Source organism: Amblyomma americanum, chromosome 7, assembly GCF_052857255.1.
Source record: "Amblyomma americanum isolate KBUSLIRL-KWMA chromosome 7, ASM5285725v1, whole genome shotgun sequence".
NCBI lineage: Eukaryota > Metazoa > Arthropoda > Arachnida > Ixodida > Ixodidae > Amblyomma > Amblyomma americanum.
Genome location: NC_135503.1, coordinates 175,290,887 through 175,303,620, shown reverse-complemented (window position 1 = coordinate 175,303,620; position 12,734 = coordinate 175,290,887). Strand labels below are relative to the sequence as shown.

The 12,734-nt window shown below is 48.7% G+C and overlaps 1 protein-coding gene across 1 annotated transcript in view; it reads left to right on the top strand.

The window, feature by feature from the left end:
* LOC144098221 (calcium-activated chloride channel regulator 3A-1-like) overlaps positions 1-12,734 on the top strand; it is a 1,385,444-nt gene that overhangs the window by 1,209,360 nt on the left and 163,350 nt on the right. The window contains exon 10 of the mRNA XM_077630719.1: positions 6,354-6,554. Within this exon, the coding sequence (XP_077486845.1) occupies positions 6,354-6,554 (201 nt within the window). The remainder of the gene's footprint in view (positions 1-6,353; positions 6,555-12,734) is intronic.

Sequence of the window (12,734 nt, the reverse complement as noted above, 5' to 3'; positions counted from 1 at the left end):
GAAAGGCCGTTCGTTGAAAACTTGGCCAGTGTACATAGAATTTGTTGGGACATTGTTACGCCGCGGGTACTGAGCTGTCACTGCTATCGTTAAGCCGATCACTGTCGTCATTCGCGATTTACAGGCTTTTTCGAGGATATCACGTGGTTCGACAGCTGACTATCGTCGTCCGGATTTCATATCTGTGATGTAGGCTGTCCTGAGGTGCTGCGGCCGAGAGCGCTTGAATCAGCTATCAAGCCACATATGCGATGCAACCAGACTACTGCCAAGATGGTCATTCCAAAGGCTGTTCGTTGAAAACTTGGCCAGTGTACATAGAAGTGTTTCAGACATTGTTACTCCGCCGCGCAAAGAGCTGTCACTGCTAACGTTAAGCCGATCACTGTCGTCGTCCGGGACTTACAGTCTTTTTCGAGGATATCACGTGGTTCGACAGCCGACTATCGTCGTCGGATTTCATATCTGTCATGTAGGCTGTCACGAGGTGCTGCGGCTGAGAGCGCTTGAATCAGCTATCAATCCACATATGCGATGCAACCAGGCTACTGCCACGATGGTCATTCAAAGAGCTCATATCAATAAAAGGCTGTTCGTTAAAAACTTGGCCAGTGTACATAGAAGTTGTTCGGACATTGTTACTCCGCGCGTACAGAGCTGTCACTGCTAACGTTAAGCCGATCACTGTAGTCATACGGGTTTTACAGGCTTCTTCGAGAATATCACGTGATTCGACAGCTGACTATCGTCATCCGGTTTTCATATCTGTCAAGTAGGCTCTCACGAGGTGCTGCGGCTGAGAGCTATTGAATCAGCTATCAAGCCACATATCCGATGCAACCAGGCTACTGCCACGATGGTCAATCCAAGAGCTCCATACCAATGAAAGGCAGTTCGTTGAAAACTTGACCAGTCTACATAGAAGTTTTTGGGACATTGTTACTCCGCGCTTACAGAGCTGTCACTGCTATCGTTAAGCCGATCACTGTCGTCGTCCGCAATTTACAGGCTTTTTCGAGGATATCACGTGGTTCGACAGCTGACTATCGTCGTCCGGATTTCATATCTGTCATGTAAGCTGCCTCGAGGTGCAGCGGCTGAGAGCGCTTGAATCGGCTATCAATCCACATATGCGAAACAACGAGGCTACTGCCATGATGGTCATTCCAAGAGCTCCATACCAATGAAAGGCCGTTCGTTGAAAACTTGGCCAGTGTATATGGAAGTTATTGGGACATTGTTACGCCGCGCGTACAGAGCTGTCACTGCTAATGTTACGCCGATCACTGTCGTCGTCGGGGTTTTACAGGCTTTTTCGAGGATATCACGTGGTTCGACAGCTGACTATCGTCGTCCAGATTTCATATCTGTCATGCAGGCTGTCACGAAGTGCAGCGGCTGAGAGCGCTTGATCCGCTATCAAGCCACATATGCAATGCAACCAGACTACTGCCAAGATGGTCATTCCAAAGGCTGTTCGTTGAAAACTTGGCCAGTGTACATAGAAGTGTTTCAGACATTGTTACGCCGCCGCGCAAAGAGCTGTCACTGCTAACGTTAAGCCGATCACTGTCGTCGTCCGGGACTTACAGTCTTTTTCGAGGATATCACGTGGTTCGACAGCCGACTATCGTCGTCGGATTTCATATCTGTCATGTAGGCTGTCACGAGGTGCTGCGGCTGAGAGCGCTTGAATCAGCTATCAATCCACATATGCGATGCAACCAGGCTACTGCCACGATGGTCATTCAAAGAGCTCATATCAATAAAAGGCTGTTCGTTAAAAACTTGGCCAGTGTACATAGAAGTTGTTCGGACATTGTTACTCCGCGCGTACAGAGCTGTCACTGCTAACGTTAAGCCGATCACTGTAGTCATACGGGTTTTACAGGCTTCTTCGAGAATATCACGTGATTCGACAGCTGACTATCGTCATCCGGATTTCATATCTGTCAAGTAGGCTCTCACGAGGTGCTGCGGCTGAGAGCTATTGAATCAGCTATCAAGCCACATATCCGATGCAACCAGGCTACTTCCACGATGGTCAATCCAAGAGCTCCATACCAATGAAAGGCAGTTCGTTGAAAACTTGACCAGTCTACATAGAAGTTTTTGGGACATTGTTACTCCGCGCTTACAGAGCTGTCACTGCTATCGTTAAGCCGATCACTGTCGTCGTCCGCAATTTACAGGCTTTTTCGAGGATATCACGTGGTTCGACAGCTGACTATCGTCGTCCGGATTTCATATCTGTCATGTAAGCTGCCTCGAGGTGCAGCGGCTGAGAGCGCTTGAATCGGCTATCAATCCACATATGCGAAACAACGAGGCTACTGCCATGATGGTCATTCCAAGAGCTCCATACCAATGAAAGGCCGTTCGTTGAAAACTTGGCCAGTGTATATGGAAGTTATTGGGACATTGTTACGCCGCGCGTACAGAGCTGTCACTGCTAATGTTACGCCGATCACTGTCGTCGTCGGGGTTTTACAGGCTTTTTCGAGGATATCACGTGGTTCGACAGCTGACTATCGTCGTCCAGATTTCATATCTGTCATGCAGGCTGTCACGAAGTGCAGCGGCTGAGAGCGCTTGATCCGCTATCAAGCCACATATGCAATGCAGCCATGCTACTGTCACGATGGTCATTCCAAAGGCTGTTCGTTGAAAACCTGGCCAGTGTACATAGAAGTGTTTGGGACATTGTTACTCCGTCGCGTACAGAGCTGTCACTGCTAACGTTAAGCCGATCACTGTCGTCGTCCGGGTTTTACAGGCTTTTTCGAGGATATCGCGTGGTTCGACAGCTGACTATCGTCGTCCGGATTTCATATCTGTCATGTAGGCTGTCACGAGGTGCAGCGGCTGAGAGCGATTGAATCAGCTATCAAGCCACATATGCGATGCAACCAGGCTACTGCCACGATGCTCATTCCAAGAGCTCCATACAAATGAAAGGCCGTTCGTTGAAAACTTGGCCAGTGTACATAGAAGTTGTTGGGACATTGTTACGCCGCGCGTACAGAGCTGTCACTGATAACGTTAAGCCGATCACTGTTGTCGTCCGGGTTTTACAGGCATTTTCGAGCATATCACGTGGTTCGCCAGCTGACTATCGTCGTCGGGATTTCATATCTGTCATGTAGGCTGTCACGACGTGCAGCTGCTGAGAGCGCTTGAATCAGCGATCAAGCCACATATGCGATGCAACCAGGCTACTGCCACGATGGTCATTCCAAGAGCTCCATACCAATGAAAGGCCGTTGGTTGAAAACTTGGCCAGTGTACATAGAACTTGTTGGGACATTGTTACGCCACGCGTACAGCGCTGTCACTGCTGCCAATGAGCCGATCAGTGTCGTTGTCTGGGTTTCACATGGGTTAGTCGAGGGTATCCGCGGTTCGGCACCTGACTATAGTCATCCTTGTTTCATTGCTGTCATGCAGGCTGTCACGTGGTGCAGCGTCTGAGAGAGCTTAAGTCGGCGAACAAGGCACGTATGCGATGGCCCCAGGCTGCTGTTATGGTGATTCCAAGACTCTATAACATGCACGGCTGTGCGGTGAAATCTTCTCCAGTGTACCTGGAAGTTGTAGGGATCTGTTATGCCTCCACGTACAGCGCTATCACTGCTGCCAATGAGCCGATCACTGTCGTCGTCTGGGTTTCATATGGGTTAGTCGAGGGTATCCGCGGTTCGGCACCTGACTATAGTCGTCCGTGTGTCATAGCTGTCATGCAGGCTGTCACGTGGTGCAGCGTCTGAGAGAGCTTGAGTCGGCGATCTAAGCACGTATCCGATCGCACCAGGCTGCTGTTATGATGGTGATTGCAAGCGCTCTATTGCAATGCACGGCTGTAAGGTGAAAACTGCTCCAGTGTACCTGGAAGTTGCAGGGAGACTGTTATGCCTCCGCGTACAGCGCTGTCACTGCTCCCAATGAGCCGATCACTGTCGTCGTCTGGGTTTCATATGGATTTATCGAGGATATCCGCGGTTCGGCACCTGACTATAGTCGTCCGTGTTTCATATGTGTCATGCAGGCTGTCAGTTGGTGCAGCGTCTGAGAGAGCTTGAGTCGGCGATCAAAGCACATATGCGAAGGCACCAGGCTGCTGTTATGATGGTGATTCCAAGCGCTCTATAACAATGCACGGCTGTCCAGTGAAAACTTCTCCAGTTTACCTGGAAGTTGTAGGGAGACTGTTATGCCTCCGCGTACAGCGCTGTCACTGCTGCCAATGAGCCGATCACTGTCGTCGTCTGGGTTTCATATGGGATAGTCGAGGGTATCCGCGGTTCGGCACCTGACTATAGTCGTCCGTGTTTTATAGCTGTCATGCAGGCTGTCACGTGGTGCAGCGTCTGAGAGAGCTTGAGTCGGCGATCAAAGCATGTATGCGATGGCACCAGGCTGCTGTTATGATGGTGATTCCAAGTGCTCTACAACAATGCACGGCTGTCCGGTGCAAAATGCTCCAGTATACCTGGAAGTTGTAGGGAGACTGTTATGCCTCCACGTACAGCGCTGTCACTGCTGCCAATGAGCCGATCACTGTCGTCGTCTGGGTTTCATATAGGTTAGTCGAGGGTATCCGCGGTTCGGCACCTGACTATAGTCGTCCGTGTGTCATAGCTGTCATGCAGGCTGTCACGTGGTGCAGCGTCTGAGAGAGCTTGAGTCGGCGATCTAAGCACGTATCCGATCGCACCAGGCTGCTGTTATGATGGTGATTGCAAGCGCTCTATTGCAATGCACGGCTGTAAGGTGAAAACTGCTCCAGTGTACCTGGAAGTTGCAGGGAGACTGTTATGCCTCCGCGTACAGCGCTGTCACTGCTGCCAATGAGCCGATCACTGACGTCGTCCGGATTTTTTAGGCTTTGTCGAGGATATCACCTGGTTTGGCGGCTGAATATCTTTGTCCAGGTTTCATAGCTGCCATTCAGGCTGTCACGTGGTGCAGCGGCTGTGAGATCTTTTGTCCGCGATCAAGACACGTATGCGATGGAACCTGGCTGCTGCCGCGATGGTCATTCGAAGCGCTCAATAACAATGCACTCCCGTCGAAAACTGCGCTCGTGTACGAAGAAGTTTTAGGAAGACTGTTATGTCTCTGCTTACAGCGCTGTCACTGCTGCGCAATGATGAATAGGGACTAGATGTATAAGACTGGGGTGGAGCGCATGTGGCATTTTATCTGAGATCATGAATGGCAGTTTACGAATATCCCTAAAGAGAAAAGTATATAACAGATGTTTCTTACCGGTACTCGCCTACAGGGAGAAATATGGAGGCTAACTAAAAAGCAAATAATAGGTCTTACGTTAAGAGACCGGGAGCGGGCAGACTGGGTGAGTGAACAAACGGGTGTTAATGACATCCTAGTCAAAATGAAGAGGAAGAAATGGTCTGGGCAGAGCATGTAGTGGGAAGGGAAGATAATCGCTGGCGCTTAAGGATAACAGAGTAGATTCGAAGAAAGTTTATGCGTAGCAGGCGACGGCAGAAAGTTAGGTGGCGGATGAGAATAAGAAGTTTGCAGGCGTAGGGTTGGCGCAGCTGTCAAAGGACAGGATATTGGGATAGAGATGGGAGAGGTCTTTCCCCTGCAGTGGGTGTAGTTAGGCTGATGATGAAGATGCGGTAAGTAATCCTTTTGGCGACTTTATAGAGGCAGAGTTGCATCAGTGGTTATGATGCAAAGCTGCTGGCCCAAATACGCGTTCTCGATCCCGGCCTTCGCAGCGGCATTTAGATTTCAGCGATGTGCTATAGGCTCGTCTGCTGTGTGGTGTTAGTGCTCGTTAAAGACTCCTAAGTGGTCTACATTATCCAGACGCCTCCACTGTCCCTGATGGCCTCAGTCGTTTTGGAGTATTAAACTCCCTAAACGAAGTAAACATGCGATGGCAATGCTACAGCGATGGGACCTATATATCGAACGCGGTAAGCAGACATTTAATTGTCGCAGTCTTGGCTATGAGCATGTAAAAATTGATTTGAGGGCGGCAAGGCAATCAACCACGGCGACCTACTACGCATACGCTTCTAGAACAGATTGGTATCTCTAAGACAGAGTTCGCTCATGCTCATCTTTACTTAGGAACAGTAAAGTGGAATACTGGGGTAGTTGGTTTACCATAATTAGGCGGCAGCGCGCTTTTAATTAAGGATGCCAAAGTGAGCATGCGGAGCCAGAGACTGTCGTCTTCTAAGGTTAACATTCATTTGATTGGGGCATCACCCCGTCGTCTTCGTGACTGCTCGTTTTTGCGCCTCAGCATCAATGCCAACGCGGAAATACTTTGTAGCAGAGAACTCTGCTCTTCAGGCAGCGGGATTTTGCAGTGTTCACGGAGAGCCGTTCGACGGGCGCTTTCCTGGAGACCTCGGCGGGGCAGCCACTCGTCGTGCTGCAAGCGCTGAAGGAAGCGGATGTTCGTCCCGGTAGGGTTCGTGACCTGACGGCCGCCTTTCACCTGATCAAGAACCGCCCGGCAGTCCACCTCTCGTGGACGGCTCCCGGTTCGCACGGCTTCCAAGGCTCCGGTAATTTGAAGCTTCGCGAGCGTCATCCCGCTCTCTCCAAATCACGCAGCTAAAAAACTAACCACTTAATAGTCAGAAGCTTCGTACTGCATTGAAAACATTGCTGGTGGTTTAGCTCTCATTATCCCTGGTCGAAAGAGAAAAGCTGCATCTCCCTGGCTACGTTTGTGATAGAGCGACTGCCGGTTTCCTTAGATAGCCATACTGACACACACAGTAGTAGGCATTTTTTCGTTTGTTAATTATCTTGATTTCTTCGAAACGAGAATAAAGGCGCTCACACAAGACAGTACATATATAATGTAGCTCCGGTGATAGTTAGAACTGTACTATTGCTCGTTTTATACGAAGATGGTGGATGAATAAAACGTACACTCGCCAAAAATGGGTTTTAAAATATGACGTTTCGGGACCACTACGCGTCCCTTGTTCACAATGAAGATGGACGAAATGGGCCGCTTCTTATAAGCGCACTTGGCAGCGCAGTGAATGGGCGTAGTTATCTGGGAGATTACCCTTCATCCTGTTAATAACATTATCCGTAGTCTGAATATAAAATGATTCTAAAAGCAGTCGGAACGATAAAGGTTTCCTTGTGTCTAAGATTGTGGCGTTTTCCCAGTCAATGGTGTGTTTCATTTCTTGAACATGATCTGCTAGTGCGTTCGATGTCGTGCGACATTTGCTGACGTCGTTCTTGTGGTCTCTTAATCTTCTCTTAAGGGCACAGGGTAAGGTAAAATTAGAAAAAAAATTGTTTTTTTTCTTTTGGAATTTTAGAAGTTCAATTCTTTCTACACATGTTCCATGATCGCACTTTCCTCAGAAAGCCATATTTACGGCTGAAAAACGCTTTTTCCGAAACCAAGTAGTGAGCGGCCACGCCCCCTTTCAGGATTAACGTCAATTTTTTCAACCAAAAAGTCCACCCCTGATTTCAAAACTTGTCTAAAATCAGCTACCTATAAAAAATTGTCTGGCAACTATTGTACAGCTCCTCTTTTTTAGCCAAGACAATCCTGAGACGCTTTGCACGTTTTTTCCACGTTTCTGCAACCTTCATGCAGCTGCGTCCGAGTGCTATCCCTTTCGATCAGTATTGTAAATTGTGCCGGTGTTGGTTGCTGCTGATAAGCTGAGATGCCCAGGGCAAAGAAGGCCTTCGTCAGGCGTGAATTTGACGGCAACCGCTACGCTCATCGTGAAAAAGCAAAAGGATGTCCACGACCGAATGAGATCCCGAACGCCGAACGCGCCAGCTCCTCGACATCGAAGCTTTCAAGATTTTCTCTGTGCTTCCAGGAAGAGGATGTGCTACAGAGCAGCAGCCAATATGCCTTAATGGACATGGGCGGCATTTGTGCCGCAATTACACAGATTTGTGTGTGCAGAGAGTGCGGTGGAAGTGTTGAGCTCATCGAAATTGTGACAAAACGGGTAGGTGTTGCAAGCGTTTACAGTTTGAACTGTGAAGTGTGTAGTGCCGCACAACGATTTGAGACGTCGAAGAAAACTACTTCTGGCCTCTATGAAGCCAACCTCAGGTTAGTGTATGCCTTGAGGTCCATCGGTAAGGGAATGGCTGCAGGAAATATACTCTGTGCTATGCTAAACCTTCCTAAGCCGCCGACAAAGTTTGCGAAATACAATCAAGAGCTTCTAGGTCACATCGAAGCTGCTGCTCAGGAGTCGATGAAAAGGGCAGCTGACGAAGCTGTGCAGCTGAATGAGGGGGATAAAGACATCGCAGTTGCTCTTGATGGAAGCTGGCAGAAGCGAGGCCATACTTCCAATAACGGCATAGTCTCTGCGACCAGTGTAGACTCTGGGAAAGTGCTGGATGTGGAGGTTTTGTCTAAACGTTGTCCAAAGTGCAGCATCAAGGGTACAAACAGTGACCCCCTTCATAGAGAGGTGTGCCAAAGCAACTACCAAGGCACCAGCGGTGGAATGGAAGTCGCAGGAGCACTGAAAATTTTCGGCAGGAGTGAGGAGCTTCACGGCGTTCGATACGTCAAATACCTTGGGGATGGTGACAGCAAGGCTTTTATGGCTGTGAAGGCACAAATGCCATATGGTGGTTCCGTTGAAATATCCAAGGTTGAGTGCATAGGGCACGTGCAAAAAAGGATGGGCACAAGGTTACGAACGCTAAAAAAAGGAAACAAAGCAGGAAACCTCTGATGGAAAGAGCCTCTCGTGCCGATGCCGACTGACTGATGCAGTAATAGACAAGCTCCAGACGTACTATGGTTTGGCCATCAGAAGAAATGTAGGAAACCTGGATGAAATGGGAAAGGCCGTTTGGGCAACCTTCTTCCACTTATCGGCCACAGACGATGACCCATGCCATGGACTTTGCCCAAAGCGACCTGATACGTGGTGTGCCTTCAACAGAAGTCAGTCAGAGGGCAAGCCATTTTTCCACAAAGAGAGTTTGCCTGCATCTGTCTTGGAGGCTATCAAACCCATTTATAGGGAGCTATCGAAGGCTGAGCTCCTAGAGAAGTGCCTGCATGGGCGAACTCAAAATGCAAATGAGTCGTTCAACCATGTTGTTTGGGAACGCGCGCCAAAGAATGTGTTTGTTAGGCTTCGGACCCTACGGATGGCAACACTGGATGCTGTTCTTTCATTTAATGATGGTAGCATCGCACGGGCCAACGTTTTGAAGGCGTGTGGATTGAACCCAGGGAGCAATACCATCAAGTGGCTGAGGGAAGCTGACCATAAGCGCATGTACTTTGCGGACCGAGCAACACGACAGCTTACAAAAGAGGCTCGACAGTCACAACGACAAGCCGAAAAGCGAAAAAATGACGGCGACAGTGACTACGAAGCAGGGGGCTATTAAACCAATTGCTATGGAGGCGTTTCTGCGAATAAAAAATGGTTTTTCACATCTTTTTTCTCTTTACGCTCTATTATCTCAAAACAGTGTTTTTTCTTACAAAGGTACCATTATTTCCAATGCCTTTCAAGACAGACGGCTGATTTTTTTTTGCAATCATCTACATAAGTGTTGCCAACTACTGAACTAGAATTAAGCAATTTCACTGAGCAGTTATTCTGTTATGAATTTTGAAATGCGCAAAAAAGGCCATATTTGTGTACTACCGGAAAAAATTTATTAAAAATCGAATTTTCAACACATTTCAAATATTCTAATTCAGTAAAAAGAGCACAAAATTTGGCAAACAATGATATATGTATTATTAGGCTACTGTTATTAGATAGTGAGAAACATGTACCTCAACATGGCCTAAAATGCATGGGAAGTATAGGGCTTACCCTGTGCCCTTAAAATCGCCTGACTCGCCAATGTATGATGCATCGCAGTTTTTGCAGAGGATTTGGTACACAAATCCGGCGTAACGTGCGCACGTGCCATCCAATATACTGAAACAACAGTTCTGTCATGTTAAACATCGCCCCCAGCGCCCACGTTACGCCGGATTTGTGTACAAATCCCCTGCAAAAACTGCGATGCATCGTACATTGGCGAGACAGGCGATTTTAAAAGAAGATTAAGAGACCACAAGAACGACGTCAGCAAATGTGGCACGACATCGAACGCAATAGCAGATCATGTTCAAGAAATGAAACACACCATTGACTGGGAAAACGCCACAATCTTAGACACAAGGAAACCTTTATCGTCCCGACTGCTTTTAGAATCATTTTATATTCAGACTACGGATAATGTTATTAACAGGACGAAGGGTAATCTTCCGGATAACTACGCCCATTCACTGCGCTGTCAAGTGCGCTTATAAGATGCGGCCCATTTCGTCCATCTTCATTGTGAACAAGGGACCCGTATAGGTCCCGAAACGTCATATTTTAAAACCCATTTTGGCGAGTGTATGTTTTATTCTTCCACTATGTTTCCCCCTCGCCAGACAGGATTCTGTCGAACCCTTGACTATGTATTCGGAGATTTGGAACCAAATCTGGTTACAAAGAATGCAAAAACCCAGCAGGTTTCAGAAAGTGAAATTGAAAAATAATAATAATGATTGCTTTTGTGGGGAAAAGAAATGCCGCAGTATCTGTCTCAGATATCGTTTGACACCTGAACCACGCCGTAAGGGAAGGAATAAATGAGGGACTGAACGAAGAAAGGAATAGGTGCCGTAGTGGAGGGCTCCGGAATAATTTCGACCACCTGGGGATCTTTAACGTGCACTGACATCGCACAGCACACGGGCGCCTTAGCGTTTTTCCTCCATAAAAACGCAGCCGCCGCGGTCGGGTTCGTACCCGGGAACTCCGGATCAGTAGTCGAGCGACCTAACCACTGAGCCACCGCGGCGGATAAAATTGAAAAAGAAAATGGTTTTGGGGGGAAGGAAAAGGCAACAACGTCATTTCTTTTCCTCAAAACCAAATTTCATTTTCCATCGTTTATGGTGCCGGTCGGGTGTCCACTGTAGTATGTGAGACAGGCGTAATTTCCTTTCCTTAAAACCAACTTTCATTTAACTTTCCTTCCCCCACGGCGTGTTCCGTGTATCCACCGAGATATGTGAGACAGGCTAATTTGCTTCTCTTACAACCAATTTTCATTTCACTTTCCTTCCCTTACGGCGCGATTCGGGTGTCCACCGAGATATGATAGGGGTAATTTCCTTTCCTTACATCCAAATTTCATTTCATTTTCCTTTCCTTATGGGCGCGGTTCGCGTCTCGCTCTCTACGGCAGGCGTCGCATCGATCAGACTTAGCGTTCCGCTGAACGCATCAAAGTTCACCGGCGTTTTATCCAGAACCCACTTTCATGACCTGCGCATGCGATGCCGGCAGACGCTTTCCCGCTTGACCAAAGGTCAAGGTCAAGGTCAAGGTCAAAGTCGAGATAGTCGGTGTAGCAGGCGCTGATGTTGCTGCTGTAGCTGACGTCACGTGTCGAGCCTGACTATCACCAGTTGTGCTAATGGTTTGCCTCTAGCTACATTCAAGGTGAAAGTTGCGGCCCCGCTGACGGCTCGGAAAGCTGGCGTTGTGAAGCTTTTCGCTTCAAAAGTTCTTAATGCTAACTGCCGCCGGCACAGGGGCGTTGCTCCGCTGTTGCTGTCGCCACGGCGCTGCCGTCTGGCCCTGCTTAGATATTAAAGAAAATCTCCACCCTATCGGCTTCAAACCTATTGAGAGCCTAGTCGACAAGGAATAGCGGTCGCTCATTTGAACATTCACGCACTTCGTCACGGCGCAGAAATACGAAAGTTTAGCTGGAGACGGCCAATGCGGCAAAAGCGAGAAAGCAGCAAAAACCACAGGCAGCACAGAGCTAAAGCGGCATGTCCACGGAGACCTGCAGAAGTATGCACGCGGATCCAGCGCCACCCCGTGTCAGGCGTCGAAAAGGGGCACGTGCCTGCTGCTGGCTGGATCCCGTTCTAAGGTCCACTGAAATAATTTCCAGCCGTGAAAAAAAGAGTCGATGACAGCCACACGGATTTTTGCATAATGAACATCTGGAATATATTCCAACAACCCCGCAGGGGGGGCGTCTGCAGCTTGCAGACGATGGTGAGTGACGACACCACGTGTTCACGAGTATCCGCAGGGACATCCCCGCAGGAGGATGATGGTGAACGGTGCATCATCACGGACCCGAGCACCCGCGCCTCGCCGTGCGTGACATTGCTGTCTCCGGGAAAAATGGGATCCTGGTGGTTGAGCCGATGCCGAGCGTTTGGACCTTTAAGGCCCCTCGGCGGAGGCAACAGACCACTTTGGCCCCAGCTTCCTGTAGACGGCACCTCCGGCCTGACCCGACCGGGGGAAATCGGCAGTAGCCTTTTCCTATCCTCCTCTACTTATTTCTCTTTCCTATCTCTTTCTCACAACTCGCCTATCTCCTACTCACTTCTTGTTTTTTCCTTTTTTCCTGGCGGTGAGGGTTACCCTGTGTGACCAACTACCTTTAGTTGCGTCATATTTGGTTACAGTTGAGGTGCACAGCTGGCGTGGGCAGGACTTGCTTTCAAGTTCCTGTCCCGTCCCCTTGTTGGACTCCGCGGTGGGCGGCTGGCACCATGGCTGAAAAACTTGTTTTTGTGGCACTCTTCTTTCCAAACCAGATCGCTCTCGCAAAAGAGGGCGTAACGAGGCAGCAGATTTTTTTGCAAATAAAGAAACCCACACTAACAAAGTTTCATGTAATACACCGTGACT